Source organism: Sceloporus undulatus, chromosome 6 (genome assembly GCF_019175285.1).
Source record: "Sceloporus undulatus isolate JIND9_A2432 ecotype Alabama chromosome 6, SceUnd_v1.1, whole genome shotgun sequence".
NCBI lineage: Eukaryota > Metazoa > Chordata > Lepidosauria > Squamata > Phrynosomatidae > Sceloporus > Sceloporus undulatus.
Window position 1 is genome coordinate 98,641,918 of NC_056527.1, and position 19,248 is coordinate 98,661,165.

Below are 19,248 nucleotides of genomic sequence, written 5' to 3' on the forward strand. Positions count from 1 at the left end.
ATATATTTTCAAAAAAATTAAAAAAAAACATAGCTTAATTTTTCAATTTTATATAAGGGACATTATTTTACAACAACATTGTATATAATGGGACTTTGGCATCCACAGATTTTGGTATAAACCGGTGTGTGTGTGTGTGTGTGTGTGTGTGTGTGTGTTCTGTAACAAACGTCCATAGATACCACAGGCCCACAGTACCATCTTCTCCTTGTTTCAGGTAGCAACATGTCTTGGATTGTCCCTATCCAAAGATGGAAGTGGGCCTTAGACCCTGTTAATAATTTATTTAGACTACTTTGAATGGGCAAGACCACCTCTGAGTATTCACTCTCTAAGAAAACCCTCTGAAACTCATGGTGTTGCCTTAAGTTGACAGGCAATTTGAAGGCACATGCACATGCACACACACACACACACACATATCTGATCATGCGACTCAGTGGGGCACACAGGTTATTCTGAGATGCAGTAAAGTGGCCATAACTGGTGCCCTTCAGCAATTGTCTGTATGATAAATATTCAGCAATAGCCCTATCATTTGTCAGAGTGGGGTGCCTGCCCCAGGCAGCAGTTTCTGTGAGTCATAAAAAGACAGCCCAACTAGCTAGTGATTTAAAGCCAGGGATGGGGAGCACTGTTGGTGGGATCTTCTGCTGGAGATATCAAAATAATTTGGCTGGCTGGGATATGTACCTTGACCTTGACTCTCCATTTACTGCTCTGCCTTAGCATACAAAATATTTTGAGATGTCTCTGATTCATAGAGCTAGAAGAGGCCATCCTCTCCAGTCCAATCCCCTGTCATGCAGGAATATATAATCAATGTACTCCTGATAGATGGCCATCCAGCCTCTGTTTAAAAAACTGCCAAAGAAGGAGACTCCACCACATTCCAAGGCAGCATATTCCATTGCTGAACATCAGTACATTCTTCCTAATGCTTCGGTGGAATGTCTTTTGCTGTAGTTTGGATCCATTGTTCCGTGTTCTAGTCTCTGGAGGAGTAGAAAACAAGCTTGCTTCATCTTCAATATGATAGCTCTTCAAATATTTAAACATGACTATCGTGTCACCTCTTAACCTTCTCTCCCCCAGGCTAAACATACCCAGCTCCCTAAGCCACTCCTCATAGGCATAGTTTCCAAACCTTTCATCATTTCAGTCGCTCTCTTCTGGGCACACTCCAGTTTACTGAAGATGATACATTTGACTGGGAAAGAAGAATCTTGGAGATGATTTAGTGCATCGTGCTACCATCTACAACTATTTTATATTTTTCATGTATAGGATATTGATATAGATACATTAGTAGCAGTTGATAGTTTCTGTGTTGGGATGCTGCCTCTATGTTTGGACTTTAAAGGAGCTATTCAAAGTACTGAATTTATTTGGGGGATAGCATTTAGCACCTTAGATAACTCCTTTAAATTATGGACTAAAACCTGTACTGTATTGACATGGCATCTGCCACTGAGAATCACAGCTATTAAGTTCCTTGTCTAACATGTCTTGGGGATGCAATTACATATAAAATGTTTGGTGTGGGAGGATATCACCCAGGGGTGTGTGGGATGCCAACTGTGACAAGTGACACTCTAGTTGGGGTGATGTTACTGTTCCCCAAATATTGAAGGTGTGGAGTGAGGTGCAGCTCAGTGGGAGGAGAAAAGAGACCCTTGTTCGCAGTCACCATCAGCTCCTTTTTTTACCTGCTGAGCCTCAGTACCCATGGACTCCTCCCCTTCCTTTGCCTTCTTTTACTGCCCAGCCAGAAGTCCTTCCAGACCCAGAAAAGGTTGCTAAATGAGAAAGATAGCTGGATGAAGGGGAGGCATGAAGGAGGTAGTAGAGGTGGCTGTGGCAGAACCATGGAGTCACTGCCGCTGTTACTGCCTGTGTCTTCGGGAGTCACCAATGCTCCAAAGACACAGGCAGTAGTGTTGGCAGAAACACGGAGTTGGCTTCATCACTGTCCACTGCTGATAGCCTGTCACTTCAGGGGGTCACTGAAACCCTGAAGAGATGGACAGTTTCTCAGTGAAGGGGAGGGGTGTTAAAAATGATCTGCACAGGTTCAAATATGCTAACTATGCTATGAAGGTGTGGTACTTGAGACATATGTGTCATACAAACACACATGCAAATATAAATTACTATCCGAAAAGGTGTATAAGATTGTAGCTTATATTATTTACGTATGCATGTTGTGACTGCAGGGAAAGACTAACGAGACTGGGAATTGGAAGGGCAGCCATGAAAGAACTATATAAGATCCTAAAGTGCAAAGATACATAATTGAACACTAAAATTAGATTTGTCCAAGCCATCACATTCCCCATCACCATGTATGGATGTGAGAGCTGGACAGTAAAGAGCAGGAAATCGAACCCTGGTCTCCAGAGTCATAGTTCGATGCTCAAACCACTGCAGCACTTTGGCTCTCATACCCCATAACTAATTCATTGAATTGATTTATTTATCCCCTGCCTCTCATTTGAGGTGTGGTATTATTATTATTATTATTATTATTATTATTAACCATTTATGAAGCGCTGTAAATTTACACAGCATTATACATACAATCTTTTTAATTAGACGGTTCCCTGCCCTCGGGCTTAGAATCTAAAAAGACATGACACAGAAGGAGAAGGGAGTGGTGGAGGGAAAGGGTAAGAGGTCCAGCAGTTCCTCTCTACCTCCAAGGCCTGGACCAAGGCAGATGGACTGGAGGGAGGGCTTGGTTTCATAATGGATGGTTAATCTTCTTCCAGGGAAAATATATTTTGTTGGAGAAGAGTGCTGAGGATATCATGGATGCTAAAAAGACAAACAAATGGGTTCTAAAAAAGATCAAGCCTGAACTTTTCCTGGAAGCCAAGATGACAAAACTGAGGCTGTCATACTTTGGCCACATCATAAGAAGTCATGACTCACAAAAAAAGTAATAACACTAGGAACCGTAGACATTAGTAGAAAGAGAGGAAGACCACATACCAGATGACTAGACTCAGTCAGAGAGGCAACAGGCCTGAATTTGCAGAATGTAAGAGATAAGTGGAGGATGGGGAATCTTGGAGATGTCTTATCCAAAAAGTCACCATAAAGTGGAGCTAATTTGAAGGCAGTTAGCAACAAAATATACATAGCAGATTAAGGTCTTGCTTTTTGACTCGAGTCCTTGAAGTAGCACACCATCAGAGTGTAGAAAAATTATTCTAGATAACAACTCTTAGAATCCCTCAGCCAGAATAGCCAATGGCCCATTGCCTGGGGCTAATGGGAGCTGTTGTTCAATATATCTGACAGGCCTCAGGTTGAGGAAGGCTGATTTAGTGGGAATGGCAAAAAAATGCCAAAATATGACACGGATGTGATATACCAAAACATGTGTTGACAATGCTGTGGATGCTCAACCAGCCAGAGAAAACCAGAACATATAACTGGGTATAGATGGAATGTGCAAAAACAAACACAGTTCTGGGGCATTCCATTTCATATATAAGAGTAATGGTAGTGTGTGGTGACCAGTAGCTCCCATGTCAGAGGAGCAGTGATTCCACTCCAGGTTTTAATCCAGGCTATGAAGGATTTCCCAGATGTGTTCAGCTCCTCAGATGGTTCTGTTAAACAATGTCATAGCTTGGAATGGATTCACCCCCTCCATATGGGAGCCACTAGCCTCCAATGTATGTTTACACATGTGAAAAGGCTTATTCTTATGGCAACCTCTATAGCATGTGTCCATCTACTTGTGACACAACTAGAGGCTTTGGAATTAGAGGAAGGGGATAAATAAATACATCCAATGGATTAGTTATGGGGTGTGAGAGTCAGAGCGATGTAGTGGTTTGAGCATCAACTACAACTCTGGAGACCAGGGTTCGATTTCCTGCTTGACCACAAAACTCATTGAGTGACCTTGGGCAAGTCAGGTGCTATCAGCTTCAGGGGAAGGCAATGGCAAACCTCCTCTGAGCAAATCTGGACAAGAAACTCCATGACAGGGTCACAAGCCTTCAGAGAAGCCTTCCCAGGCATTGCATAATTGTCGATTACTATTTGATGTTCTTTTGTTGCCTGTTTTATTGAATCATTTCCTATATTGCTATGTATTTTATATGTATTATCCTACTAGAAAGGCCCCTTCCCCACCACCACTTCCTTTGTGTCGTGTCTTTTTAGATTGTAAGCCTGAGGGCAGGGAACCATCCAGTTAAAAAGATTGTATGTACAGCGCTGTGTAAATTTACAGTGCTTTATAAATAAAGGTTCATAATAATAATAACAAGACATCAGAAATGTCTTGAAGGCAGAAGCAACAACAACATGTTACCTGTGCATGGGTGGAATATGCTACCTCCCCTCCCTCTGGTTTTCTTATAATGTAGGGTGTATTTGTATGTATGTTTCAGATATAGCTAATCATTAATTGCAGCAAACCAAGGCACTTAACACCCATGTCTGAAGGGGGTTTTCCATAAGAATTTGAAAAGAAATCTACTAAATGTAAAGTTACCAGATATCTCTTATTATATGGGATGTCCCTTTTTTGAGGTCTGGAAAGCTTGTCCCTTATAGGACTGGTTGGTGTCACTTATTATATGGAATGCCCCCTATCTGAGAGTTAGAAAGGTTTTCCTTTTATATACAGTGAATGAGATGCCAACCCCCCCCCCCCCAAAAAAAACCCCAAACCCCTGCATTTTTAGGTCTGGGCCCATCATAAAGACAGAAATGTGTGCATTATGCAATTTATGAATGTGGACAAGATGTTAATTTCACAGAGAAATGCATAGCTATGTTAGCTGAAATCAATACATCCATCTGGTATTTAGGATACCAGATGTAGAGCACCAATCTGTTAATAGCTACTTCCTGGTTACCAGCCCTTTATGTTATCCATTTCCTCTGTCCCTTGCTGCTTTTCTGAAAGCCTGGCAACACTAACTGGATGGAGTTGTGCAGTTAAGTCTGGATGACCCCTCCTAAAGAGTTAGATATGCATTTGTGGTGTTCTCCTGGACATAGCAAATGTCAGGAAATCATGAGTGGCATTGTGGGCTGACATCCTGATAGTAAGTTACATCATTGTAAGCCTGATTTATAGAAAAAGAGTAAGTCTGGAATAGAACTCCCATCATGTAACAACCAAACCCCAATCCTCCTAATTAGCTGTGAAGTGCCCCACTCCCAACACAGTCATTTCTGGGTTGTCAGACAGTGACAGGATCAGTGGCAATGCATCCAGCTATTTTCCTTTAGCTGGACACACTGCAAGGATAGCCACCTGCAAGGACATCCCAAGAACCTCCAAAAGTCCTTGGCAGTGTCAGCTGCAGTGCATCCAGCTAAACAAAAAATGTATTGCCACTGACCCTCTTACCCTTTGACAACCCAGTAATGAGCATGTTTGAGGGGGATGTGAGGCTTACAAGGAGGACCGACAGGTAGTATCAGGCATAGCTAAGTGAGACGTGTACATCTTCAGTGTTTGGACCATGACACCCCTACTTGTTTGATCATCTGCATTGGCAGCCTGTTTGTTTTTGGTTCGGTCTAAAGTGTCAGAGAGCCAGTGTGGTGTAGTGGTTTGAGTGCTGAATGATGACTTTGGAAACCAGGAATCGTTTCCCCATTTGGCCATGAAACCCACTGGGTGATCATGGGCAAGTCACCTGCTCTCAGCCTCAGTGGAAGGCAATGGCTAATCTCCTCTGAAAAAATCTTGCCAAGGAAACCCCATGTTAGGTTTGCCTTAAGGCTGCCATAAGTCAGAAACAACTTGAAGTCTTTTTTACTTAAGGTTTTATCTGCTGATATTTTGTTACATTACGTTTATTATTTGAATAATTTATCTATGGAATATTTGCCTAAAACCAATTGCAAAGCCCAGCTAAAGCAGAGCCACTGAACCAATGGGAACTTGCAAAGTACATTTTCTATGCATATATTGTGGTGGGGGTAGGGGGGAGTGCAAGAAAGTCCTTTTCTGCCATCAGTCCAAAGTATGTGTTCTGCAGCTGCTTTGTGTGCATGCCACAGCGTCACTTCCATTGATTCAATTAGTTTCCTTTAGTTTGGAATAACAAATTGGATTTGTTCTGAAGTATGGTGAGGTCCTGAGGGAGATTTTTTTTTAAAGAATATAACAAATTTTGAACACAGCAAGGGAAAAGTAAACTGATGTTGATAATAATTCTATGATCAAAAAAGCATTCAAAGAAAGTCACTTTATTTTTAATTTTGTCCAATTTAAAGGGTTTGATTATATACTTTAATGTTTGACTTTTGTAGAAAAAAATGTAATATGCTTTGTGTCATTTTCCCTCCTAACCTAAGAAAGGGAACTATAAATCTACTACATTACAGAGTAACAAAAGGACAGACAGACAAACAGATAAACCGTCTGGGATCAGACCTGGGGACATCTAGTCCACTTCTTAGCCACAGGAGATAAGGCTTATCATCCATAATGCATATAGAAAGATGACCAAGAGTATCACGTTTTGACAGAAACAAACAGAGGTGAGTGATTTGTTATAGAGAAGAGCAAACATGCAATTGTTATGTGACAAGGATACAGGCATAAAAATGCACAATATCTGTATTGTACTGTGTGGATAAAACACAAAAAAACACCCATACACTTTGGAATGATGGCAGGAAGAAAGGACATCCTCTTTCCCCTTCACAACATACACAAAGAAAAGTAATTTTTGCATTGTGAAGAGGTGCAGCACTTTCCCAACTGATATAAATGAATTCAAGTAAATGTCAGTGTTTTCCCCTCCTGCATTTTTTTTGGGGGGGGGATAGGGAATGTTTCTTTTCAAAATCAATTTAAATCCAGTTAATCCAGATTAAAACTGGCCAGGTGACAACACCACCCACAAATACAAAGGTCTGGCCACGCAATCCAGGCTGGGTGAGGCTTTGGCCTGGTCTCCCACATCTGGATTGAATTAGACATTCCAGCTTCTGGCTGGCTGAAGTTCTTTTCCTCCTTCCCTCCCTCTTCTTGATTTTCTACCCTGACATTGCCTGAGGAGGGAGACAGAATTCCAAGAGAAAAAGAGGCAGACACCGTGTCTCCTTAACGTGGATTTTGAGGAGTTTTGGGGAATTGAGAGACTCCCTTTTCTTCCTCAAACCCTGTTCCTGTGTCATTCGTATACCAACATCCAGGCCAAGAGCAGGAAAGTGCCATGGACTCTAGGGCCGTGATCCAGCTGTTGTTCTTGGGGATGCTGCTGTTCCCAGTAGCTCAGGGACAAAGGGATGAACTGAGCTCCGAGGAGGAAAGAAAAGCTCTGATGCTCAAGGTGAGAGAAAGAGTTCCCTTCCCCTCCCTCCACATCTCTTAACCTAGGGCTACCCAAGCCCCATGGGCTATAAAAGAGGCAGCTGGCTCGGGCATCATAATTTGGGAGAGGAAGCAAGGCATCTTGGTGGGATCACTCTGGCATCTTGCTGTGGCCCCGTTGCCCTTTGTACAGAATGAGGACCTGACCCAGAATAGCCACTGAAAGCGCATCACTGGGGAGAGTCTGGGGAAGAGTTGCTTTTGAGGAATACAACTCCCAGATTCCTTCAACCAATTGGGGGTTGTAGTCCAAAAGGTCACTTCTCCAGACTCTGATTCTGGGGTATCCAAACCCTTCTCCCACTGAAGCTAGGGTGGTTTAATAAACAAAAACAAACCCTCGCTCACTAACTCCAACACAATCTTGTATAAAAGAATCATTCATTTTTGCCTGGCAATGTCTTGAAAGTACATGCAGTCACTTTACATAATAGAGTAGCCCAGCCAGCTAGTATTTCTTTCCCATGTACTGGGCAAAAGAGACAGCAGGGTTTTCCTTTGGCTGCACCTCCATAAACTTTTGTCAGGAGAACTGAGGAGTGATGGCTTCTTTCTCTTTTGATCTGAAAGGTCCCACTCTTGGCTTTTATCCTGAAAATCTCTTCAGTCCCCTCTGTTCACCCTGAAATCTCTTGGGACTGCTCCCAATTCCAGTCTTTTTGTTGTTAAGTTATTCTACATTCTGAACATATGGGCCCTGTCATGCTTCTACCCCTCTTTAGATCTTGAGGTGCATTGCCTCACATAAAAAATGTGATAAGCCAGTCCTTTTGTCTCTTGACACTACAGCTGTTCAGCACAGAATTCTAAATACCTCACAAAACTATGAGTCCAAGGATTTTATAGGCTGGAGCCATGGCAGTTAGAGAGGGGTGAAAGTGCTGTAACTGTCCAACCTGAAAGAGACTCTGCTCTGGAAAGCCTTCTGCTCATTATATTGAATGGGGCTCTGGACATTTGTCATGATGGTATCACTGCCCAGCTCTCCCTGTTCTCGCCCATTACAACCCCTGTTGTTACACAAAATACAAATGTTCTGATAGGGCACCACAATCAGTATACGCAAAGGGAGAATCTAATTAGTTCAAATGAAGGCTATGAGAGTGTTTCAGGTAACCAAAAAGCTGGAGTCAAACCTATGTATAATAATTCCAAAAAACTGAATTTCCAGAATGTAAGTTCCAAATGTAGTTTTATTTGTAACAGCAAAGGGGGAAATCAGCTTTCACACAAAAACACACACTCATACATACATACAAGAACTAGTGATATACAGTGGGACCTCGGTATCCACAGTGGATCCACTCCAGATTACCCTGCAGATACCAAGCTTGTGTTGACCCCAATGGCAGTGCATGCACATGGCTATGCCACCGTTAAGAACAGTGGGACTTTAGGTAAGCATCCATTCTCCTCAATGGCAGCACAGCACTGTGCACGCACAACCACTGGGGACAATGGGGGCTATCCCTAATGGTGGGGTGCTCACATGCATGTACAGCTATTGGGGACTACAAGGACTTGAGGTAAGTCCATGGATACCTAGGTCCCACTGTAAAAGGTAGTAGTAGATATTGATTTTTAGGGTTGCAAAGGGAGATACTGCACCAGCTCCAAAAGCATAGATCCAACTAGGGATTCTGTGAAGTGAAATGGCTCAATAACTGCGTCTGGATCCAGCAGTGCTAAGGAATCACTGGAGATACTGACAGAGTGTTTGTCTGACCTCAACTGAGACCTAATTGGTAGTGTTTGGCCAGATATTTGTATAGGACAAAACAAATCTTGAGGCAGTTGTGGGATTAAGATGAAGTTAGCATGAGGGAGAAAATAGAGCTGGAAGTCTGTAAATAACTGGACAATAATCACAAATGTTCCTTGACAAAGGAGTCTCATTCCCAGAGGGAGGTAATCTTGGATTTCTGTTAATGTGTAAGACCAAGATTTGTTACTCACCATGAGTGAAGGGATTATGCAGATTCCAATCTTAATGATCTATCCCAACTAAGTCCCTCAGGTTCCCTCATGCTGAGCCGGCAGGATCTCCAAATATGGTCCTTTTATGGTATGGCTAGTTTCCTGCACTATAGTGCCCTCTTGGCTACCTGCCTAAAACATTCCATTTAATATTAAGTTGATATCAAAGGTCAACTAGGTGTGAAGGTGAGCTAGTGCATGGGGTAGGAATCTTTCCTAGGAAAAACAAATTTGGAGAGACAATGAAGAATTTGTAGTTTTCAAATTACACCGCCCAACAGTTTAGTGCCAAATTTAGTGTCAGTTTCAGGGGCCACTGTAGGGTTGGGCTGAGCTATCAAAGGCATTGGTACTATTTTGATTCAGAGTAGATTGACTGCTTCACTGACATGGGAATCACCGATTGTCAAAGTTATGAACTAATGTCTAAATAATGCAGCAAGACCTTTTAAAAATGTTTTGGCTCTGTGGTTGGTTCCAAGCTCAGGAAATTATTTTAAGGTGAATGCAAATGCAGTGATATGCTGAAGCCATCTGAAATGGTACATTTTCAGAGCATCATCCTACCACTGCTCAGTTATGGATGTCTTCAGCATAACAGTATAGTCATTGTTCATAGACTTCTTAACTTTCTAGATTCTGGTCAGAATGCAGTATCAACCGGATGCTGCTTCAGGCAGCAATATATCTTTAGCCAGTACTGAAATAAAGGAAACTGAAGCAAACATCCAGTAAACAAACATTTGTGTGTCTCCATGAGATTGTACAGGATCAGCTCAAGATATTCTGCTGCCCAAGGCAGAATAGCAATTTTGATAGCTAGAATGCATCCAATAGCACAGCAATTGTGTCCATTTTCCCTAGGGCTGTTCCGAGCTATTTGACAGTGGAATATGCTGCCTTGGTATGTGGTGGAGTCTACTTCTTTGGAACTTTTTAAACAGAGGGTGGATGGCCATCCGTCAGGAGTGCTTTGTGTCTTCCTGCATGGCAGTGGGTTGGACTTGGTGGCCCCTTGAGGTCTCTTCCAACTCTACGATTCTGTGATTCTCATTTGGCTTCACCTATAGCACGTATGTTCTGTGGAGAATTTTTCCAGGATCTGCAGTGCTGTTGCCAGGGCTACACAGGATGTCTCACAAGGTCACAGCATTGGTACTCCACTCCCTGCATTGTTGCAAGTGACATAATGGGACCAAGCACATGCACTCACTGTCTCTTCCTCCCCATGCCCCTCACCTTGCTCCTGGCTTTTTTGGTATGCTGACATTGGAGATAGGAAGAAAATCAATTCATTTGAGATGTGAGGCTGGAGAAGAATGCTGAGGATCCCGTGGACAGCCAAAAAGACAAACCAATGGATCCTAGAGCAGATCAGTCCAGAAATCTCCCTGGAAGCCATGATGACAAAATTGAAGCTGCCGTACTTTGGACACATCATGAGAAGGCATGACTCACTGGGAAAAACAATAATTCTAAGAAAGGTGGAGGGAAGTAGAAGTAGAGAGAGGAAGGGTGCATGCTAGATGGATGGACTCTATTAAGGAGGTTATGGGTATGAGTTTGCAGGAACTGAGCGAAGCAGTGGGGGACAGGGAGTCTTGGAGATGTCTCATCCATAGGGTCGCCATGGATCAAGAGTGACTTGAGGGCAGTTAACAAAGACATTGGACAAGTGCAGCACACATACAAGATATCTTTGAGTTGAGCCAGAGAGCCCTGATGTCAGCCAGGAATGGTTGGAAGTGGGTGCCAAGGTCCAACTCTGTGAATAAGACATGTCCAAGTCCCCCTGTCCTCATCCTCTCTGCTTAGGTCCTGCAGGCCCAGACCCATGTCTTCCCTGATCAAGTCTAGCTGGCATGTGGTCTTCCTCTCTTCCATCTTTCTTAGCAGCATTGGAGAATATTACATGGGAGGCTTTCTGTGTGTAAATTGTCAGGGAACCCTTGATCTGCTTTCACACCCCGTGCACTTTCCCCTTGAGTAAATCATCATAGAGGCATTGGCGCTCCCTTGTTCCAGCAGTAAAGCATTCTTGGAGTTGCCATTTGGCAATAACACGATTTCTAATGATTTCCTGATGATTTACACATGATAAGGCTCCACAGTCTTTTCTAATGATTCATTCTTCCTCATGATGTGGCCAAAGTATGACAGCCTCAATGTAGTTTTCTTGGCTTCCAGAGAGAGTTCTGGCTTGATCTGTTCTGGAACACATTATCCTCAGCACTCTTTTCCAACACCACATCTCAAATGAGTTGATTTTCTTCTCCCCCCCCCCTTTTTTTTTAATTTTCCAGCTCTCACATCCGTACATGATGATGGGAGTACAATGGCTTGGACTATCCTCAGTTAGTGTTCAGAATTATGACTTTACACTTTATCCATTTCTTTCATAGCTGCTTTTTTCAATCACAGAATCATAAATCCCAGTCTTCTTCTGATTTCTTGACTGCAGTCTCCATTCTTATCAATATTTGATTCAATATTTATTTATGGTTTTTATACCCCGCCCTTCAGCCCTAATGGCTCTCAGAGCAGCTTACAATTATTATTTTTAATTAGATGGTTCTCTGCCCTCAGGCTTACAATCTAAAAGACCCGACACAAAAGGAGAAGGGAATGGTGGTGGGAAAGGGGATGAGGTCCAGTAGTTCATCTCTCCCTCTGAGGCCTGGACCAAGGCAGATGGACTGGAGGGAGGGCTCTTCTTTTTCAGGCTAGCCCTGGTGGAGCTGGGCCTGCCTGTTCGCTCCCTTGCCGGACGGAGGATGGCAGTTATGGAGGGAGGAGTCTCTTCCTTATTTGAATCATGATGCATAGACGGGAGGAACAGAATTTTAGAAACTACAGATAAAATATTAGATACTTAAATAATTGTACTTGTCAAGACAGAAAACAATATATACATAATGAAGGATAAAAAAGAATACAAATGCAGACTGCATTAACATTGACTTGGCCATCAGTTGAAAGTGCTAAGCCAGCTCACAAAACTTGGTTACAGTTCTAAAAGAGTTACATGTTTTTATAGTCAAACAAGATCCCGAAATCCAGGCTTTGTTCCAGGCATCAGTCACAACAACACAGCATCAGTGGCATCTGGTCAACTGGCAAATGAGCCAAAGACAAAGACTTGTTCAAATCAAAACATTGTCTTAAAATAAAATAAATATAATGCGGAGGCTGTGTGTTTTTCACATTGTGGCACAAATGAGTTTAGCCAGCTGTTATTATTCTGTCCCAGATTATTCTGTTTTGGGGTCAATCCGCACTGCACAAATACAATGGTTCTATACTGATTTAGCTTTCATGCATCTGTCCTACAGAATCCTGTGATTTATAGTTTGGTGAGGGACTTATAATTTTTCACCAGAGAACTATAATGCATAACCTCCAACTGTCCTGGTTTGGCAAGGATAGCCCAAGCTAATCTAATGCCATCCCACTTTCTCAACTGCTTTCAAATGTCCCAGTTTTTCTTCCTTCCTTTGACTTTCCCTCTCTGTCCCCATCTTAACTCAACTGCTGTAGACTGAGTTCAAGGTGCAAAAGTAGTCTGCACTTAGATAATTCAGCAGGGAAGAGAGGAGAGACAGAATCTTGGCCTTCCTAGTAGACCTAGGCAAAATCAAACTGCTGCAACCTCTCTTAGCTAGTTGATTTTTCCTTATTAAAAACTTTTCATCTGTTGATCACACTCTGATATTGCTTGGCCACAAATGTCACAATATGAAAAACTGAAGAATATGCTAATGTTGTAGTTCAGAACTCTTTAGGATGGAGTCATGGTAGTTAAACTGGTATTAATTTGCCATAACAGTGTAGTAAGCATACTTCTGAATTTCCCAGGATCTTTTAAATCATGTTAATTTCAGACAGAGACAACAAATAATATTTCCTTATCAAAAGCAAAACAAATCAGACTTAAATCCTATAATCACTTGCCTGGGAGGAAGGCCCACCATGAGGTTCATGATCTACTTCTTAATATACATGTATAGGACTGAGCTTGTAGTGAGTTAAGTGAGATGCTTCAGAGACAAAGCAGAAAACAAAAGAGCAAGCAATATTTCAAGACCAAAAAGTTTTAAATTATTTAAGTAGAGACACAGATATAGAGAGATCTAGTACAGCTGACATTACAGCCTTCAGGGATGTAGCCAGGATTTTAGGAAGAGGAGGGTCCAGACTAAGTGCCACCATTATAATGGGGCTTGGGTGTGGTAGTGCAGCAGTGCATGCCATTCATTGTATCTAACTGAAGGGGGGTCCCCATGGACCCCCCCCCCCTTGGCTACGTCCCTGACAGCCTTACACAACCTGATGCACTCCAGGCCACGTGAACTGGACCTCTTATCATAATAGCTGGGGATGATGGTGGATGTTATGTAAAACATTTGGATAATAGCAGCACTGTTTAGAGGGAGCTAGAAAGAAAGAGAAGGTTGGGGGGAGGGAGAAGAGGGAATATGGTAGAAGTACTGGGGGAAGGGGTATAGAGAGAGGAGATTACTACATGTGGCTTTTAAACCATGATTAGACCAGGAAAAAAGTGACTTTGGTGATACTTATCATACAATAACACCTCTGACCCATAACTGCAGTGTCCTCCAAGCACAGTTAGGGTATCCCTTTACATTGATGGGGGAAACCCACCAATGAGTTTACAACCACATAGGTTCCCAGGTGTAAAATGTTGCAGCTTGCAGCCGAGGCAGTTGCATTATTGGCTATCATGTGGTATCAGTGTCCCCTCCTCTCCCCTTGTCCCCTTTCCCTCCTGCTATTTCCGAGCAGCCTAATTACCTGTATTATTTTTTCTATTTTATTTTACACTTAAATTGCAGCAGCATTGCTCCATAATTGTGCAAAAGAAATAAAAATAATAAAATTTAAATTAAAAAACCTGAAAGGCATGCTGGTTAGGCATAGGGTAGGGAGGCAGTGTTCAGGTGGAATCAGGAAGAGAGTATGATGGCGGCAGCATCCCCACTTGCACAACTGGGAAGATGTACAGTAATGGCTACTACACTAACAAATTACAATTCCATTTTCATTGGGAAGCGTGATTGTGGGGTAAAGCCCAGAGTCAGGGCCAGCCCTATTATTAGGCAGAGCAAAGGTGGGCAGCTTCATGGAGCAGAAGCCAATTTTCTATGAGGGCCATACAAATCTTTGAGGTCCACATAAATTGCCTAAAATGTCAACAAAAAACAAACAAACAAACAAACAAACAAAAACCAAACAAATCTGAAAGTGAAAATAGGGTTATAAATGGTAAGAGTGGGGGGATGCAACCTATTCAACAGGCAAAATGCTTCTCTGGAGGGGTATCTACAAGAAGTAATTCACTTTGTTTTTTCAAGGACAAGTTCAGGAAGGTTCTGGAAGGTCCAAGGGCCACAAAAATAGCTTTAGGGGACTACCTCCCCTGAGGCAGAGTCAGGCAACAAATTTAGGGCATTGTGCAAGAACAGCAACAGCAAACAAGTCAATTATTTATATAGTTATTACTGCCAAGGATAGGAAGAGGCCCATATGGGATTTTCCGCCTCATGTGCCAAAATAACTTGGCTGGCATGCATTTTGATTTGGGTAAATGGTAGTGAGGACACTATTTGCTGCTCTGCTTAAGGCAGCAAAGTCTCTCTGTACTGAGTGGACCTCCAAAAACATTCAGCTGTCTTCTTCAACTTTCCTCTTAACCTATTTGGCAGGGTTCCTGTGATGATAAATTAGAAAATCTCATTCACACTTCCCTGAAACCAATCAGGGCCAGTGAACATTGACCAGACCTATGAAGCCTCCCACTGAAACAGGAGGATCGTCACTGGTTCTATTATGGCCCCTATGTCCTGATCCCCCATGTTTTCCTCCTGTTGCAGTTTCTTGCTTTTTCACTTCTCAAGAGCAGAAACAGAGTTTTGTGTTGATGAGAAGCTGATGTTCCAGCTGCATCAAGAGCAGAAACAGTGTCATGTGTAAAAATCCAGTGCTTCAGAAAGTTTCTTTATTGGGCTAGAACTCACAGAATCGGCCAGCCAATATGGCCAGTGGGAGCTTCTGGGAGTTGTACCCTGAAAAAGGAGCTTTTCCAACTTCTCAACAGCTTGAATTTGCTGCACTGATGGGAGGGAATGCCTTGCCCTGCTGACAACCCCTTTCATGCTTTACTATGACCCCCCTCCACCCAGCATCTGCAGGAGGTCCTGGAGTTGTCAGAAATGATGGAAGAGGAGGATGTAGGAGAGGTCACCTTGAAGGAGACGAAGGAAGATTTAGTTGGTAAGGAGATCTTTGAGGGAGACCTGCAGGAGGTCGAAGAGGAGGAAGGAGAAGAGGAGAGCCCTGAGGAAGAGCCCCCTCATTCTACTCTGATGACCCCAACAACAGCATCACCAGCTCAGGAGGAAGAAGAGGATGGCTTCACTTATGTCTGTAAGTACAGTGGAATAGCCAGGTTACCTCTTTTTCAGAAGGCACCTCTTCATGTCCAAAGGGGTTTCCTGTTCCAGAGCATTCATAGCCTCAGAGAAACCTCACAGATGTTTCTTCTACCAACATTTAAAGAAGAGCTTTGATAATTTAATGGAAAATGGTTTTTGTCCTAGTAGAATGCAACTCTGAAGACTAGGGTTCTGTTCCCAGCTTGGCCTTGAAATCCGCTGGCAATGGCAAACCTCCTCTGAGCAAATTTTGATAAGAAAACCTTATGGATAGTTTTTTGTGGGTTTTTTTGGGCTATGTGACCATGTTCTAGAAGAGTTTCTTTCTGACATTTCGCCAGCATCTGTGGCTGGCATCTTCATGCCAGCCACAGAAGCTGGCAAAATGCCAGGAAGAAACTCTTCTAGAACATGGCCACATAGCCTGAAAAACCCACAAAAAACTATGGATGTCGGCCATGAAAGCCTTCGACTTCACAAACCTTATGGAGTTTTTCAGACAGGAGGTTAAGTGCCCAAATCCCATGCAGAAACTGGATTTAAATTCCAGGAAATTCCCAAAAGTAAGAAGTGGTCAATTTCGTCCACTTTTTGTGCGGGTTAATGTCGGATTAATGCTGAATGCCCCCGATGTGTCTGAAAACGTTCCTGCTTTTGTGGGATTTGTCCACTTTTTTCTGTGGGTTAATTTCGAATTAATGCTCAATGAGTCTGAAAATGATCCTGCTTTTGTGGGATTTGTCCACTTTCTGTGCAGGTTAATTTCAGATTAATGCTCAATCCCACTTTTGTAGATTTACATCCCATTTCTGCATGGGATTTGGCCGTTTCTCTCCTGTGTGATAAACTCCTATGATAGGTTCACCTTAGGATGACCCTAAGTTAGAAAAGACTTGAAGGCACAAAACAACAACAAGCCCTACTACTGGTCAGAGTGAAATGGGTGCCTGTGGTGGCAGCCTACTGACCATCCTACTGTTTTGGAGGACAAAGCAATGTGTTACACAGACACCGTGGGCTTCCTATAGCACACTGCTCTGTTACAGCACTATTATTTCACTTTAACTGCTATGGCTGCCTCCTGTGGAATCCTGGGATTTGCAAAGAAGGGGCGTTTAGTATTCTCTCATGAGAAAAGGTGGGGAGCTCTTAGGTCTCAATAAACTACAGCCCCCAGAATTCCACAGGAGGCAGCCATAGCAGTTGAAGTGGAATAACAGAGCTATAACAGTGCAGTGTGATCTTGTATCTCACAGGGATCTTCTTCGATTTTTTACAATTTAGAACTTTGCAGCACTGCCTCCTTTTAAAAATAAGAGCAGGATTGTTTGTTTGGCCTCTGTGTAATTATTAGATTTGTTCTACAGAGACCCAAGTTTGAATCCCAGTTCAGCTATGAACTGATTTGTAAACTGCCGCTATGTCTTCCCTTAGCAGTCATTCCAGGAAGATGAACACATTTTGTTTCTCAAGACTTCCCCCTCTTACATTTTGTCCCATGCTTCCAAATGATAAATCTTTTTGTTCTCCTCATCCCTGGTTTCATCCCTTGGCCTCAGGCAATGAAAGCAATTACATCAAACCCAAATCAATTCCTAGCTTAAATCCTGATTTCTTTGGTCGGTCTGGAATGGAAGAACAAGTAAGCCTACCCATCAGTGCCTGTCTTCTTGGTTATTTTTCTTATTTCAGTCTGTGTGTACCTCTTTCTGGGTTGTATGGGGCCAGCTATAACTGAATAGTGAAATTTGCATATACAGTACAATAAAAAAAATTCTCTGTGTAACAGCAATATAACAAACTCTATATGAACATTTGACATATATCTACTGTCCAAACGTTACATACATCCAATGATGTGCCAATACAGCACTTGAATGCTGGACTCTTCCGCCCGTGATGCAACATTAGGAAGCAACTTTAAAATGAAAAATACAAAATAAATGCAAATGCATTATAGGAATTACACCACAGAGAATTATGCTTCAATTCCCTCCTAAACTGTTGTTGTTGTGTGCCTTCAAGTCATTTCCAATTTATGGCAGCCCTAAGGCAAACCCATCATGGGGTTTTCTTGGCAAGATTTGTTCAGAGGAGACGTTCATACTTCATTAATACTTTTTTTAAGGGCAAAACATTGCAAAGGTTATGTAACTTTATTCTAGTTTAAAATGAAAGGTAACATTTGGGGTGCATCCACACTGTAGAAAAGATGAAGTCTGACATCATTTTACATGCTCTAGCTCCAGCCTATGGAATCCTGGGATTTGAAGTTTTACTAGCTCTTTAGCTTTCTTTGCCAAAGAGTGCTGGTGCCTTACAAAACCACAAATCTCAGGATTCTGTAATAGAGAGCCATGACATTTAACGTGGTATCAAACTTCATTATTTCTACAGTGTGCATGCATCCTTGGAGAGGGTTTTCCTGGTGCTAGGTTCTTGCAAGGGGGTTCACCATTGCTTCCCTTGTGCGGTGCTAACTTGTGTTAATAGTGTCACTCTTGTTTTCTCTCTAAGATCCTGGCTGTTCATGTTGTGGACAGCCAGAAAATCAAACAAATGAATGCTAGAGCAGATCAGGCCTGAACTCTCTCTGGACGCCAAGATGACCGAACCAAGGCTGTCATTTTTCAGCCACATAATGAGAAGATATGACTCACTGGAAAAGACAATAATACTAGGAAAGGTGGAGGGTAGCAGAAAGAGAGGAAGACCACATACTATGTGGATAGATTCAATAAAGGAGGCCATGTGCCTGGAACTGTAGGACCTGAACCGGTCAGTTAAGGGCAGGAGAGGTTAACAACAAACCTATGGGTATGTTTTTTCAGTCATTAGAAGGTGAAGAAAAACTACTTTTCTTACTTTAAAAAAATCTCCCTTTATTTCTGTGCAAAGTTACCCTTTTTTGCCCCTCAGGAAAAAGATATGGGGTAATTTTGACTAAAAGATTACATTCTTCCAGCAGTCTTCTGGTCAAGATTCCTGATTCTTGCTTGGTTTTTGGCTAAAAAGGGGGGGGGGGAAGGGAGGAATGAACAGAAATTTGGAAATGTTTGTTTTAAAAGTAGTTAGTTACCATTCCACTTCAAAAAGGTAGTTGTTGCAATAGCTCCATTTAACAAGAAACTATTCTGTTTCTTGTCATTTAAAAACAATATATATATATATATATTGTCACTTTGATACTACTGCTGTCCAGCAGTAAGAAAGATTCCTTAAGTAGTGAGACTTCACACTATACACTAAGGGTGATTGAAAACCATTAGTTATACTGCAGACAAAGTAAAGTTATTTTACATTATATAACAGTTGTAACTGAGCTATGCCTTGGTTATTGAAAAAAGAAATTAATTATACATGTTTTTAAAATAATAATAATAATAATAATAATAATAATAATAATAATAATAATAATAATAATAATGAGTTATTGCCAAGCTCTGAGAGAGGGAA

At 42.1% G+C, this 19,248-nt stretch overlaps 2 protein-coding genes across 2 annotated transcripts in view; both read left to right on the forward strand.

The window, feature by feature from the left end:
* Window positions 1-19,248, forward strand: part of LOC121933510 (RNA binding protein fox-1 homolog 1-like) — a 576,905-nt gene that overhangs the window by 163,100 nt on the left and 394,557 nt on the right. The gene's annotated exons all lie outside the window — the stretch shown is intronic.
* CLEC11A (C-type lectin domain containing 11A) overlaps window positions 7,058-19,248 on the forward strand; it is a 21,818-nt gene continuing 9,627 nt past the window's right edge. The window contains exons 1-2 of the mRNA XM_042473352.1: window positions 7,058-7,322; window positions 15,541-15,784. Of these exons, the coding sequence (XP_042329286.1) occupies window positions 7,206-7,322; window positions 15,541-15,784 (361 nt within the window). The 5' untranslated portion in view covers window positions 7,058-7,205. The remainder of the gene's footprint in view (window positions 7,323-15,540; window positions 15,785-19,248) is intronic.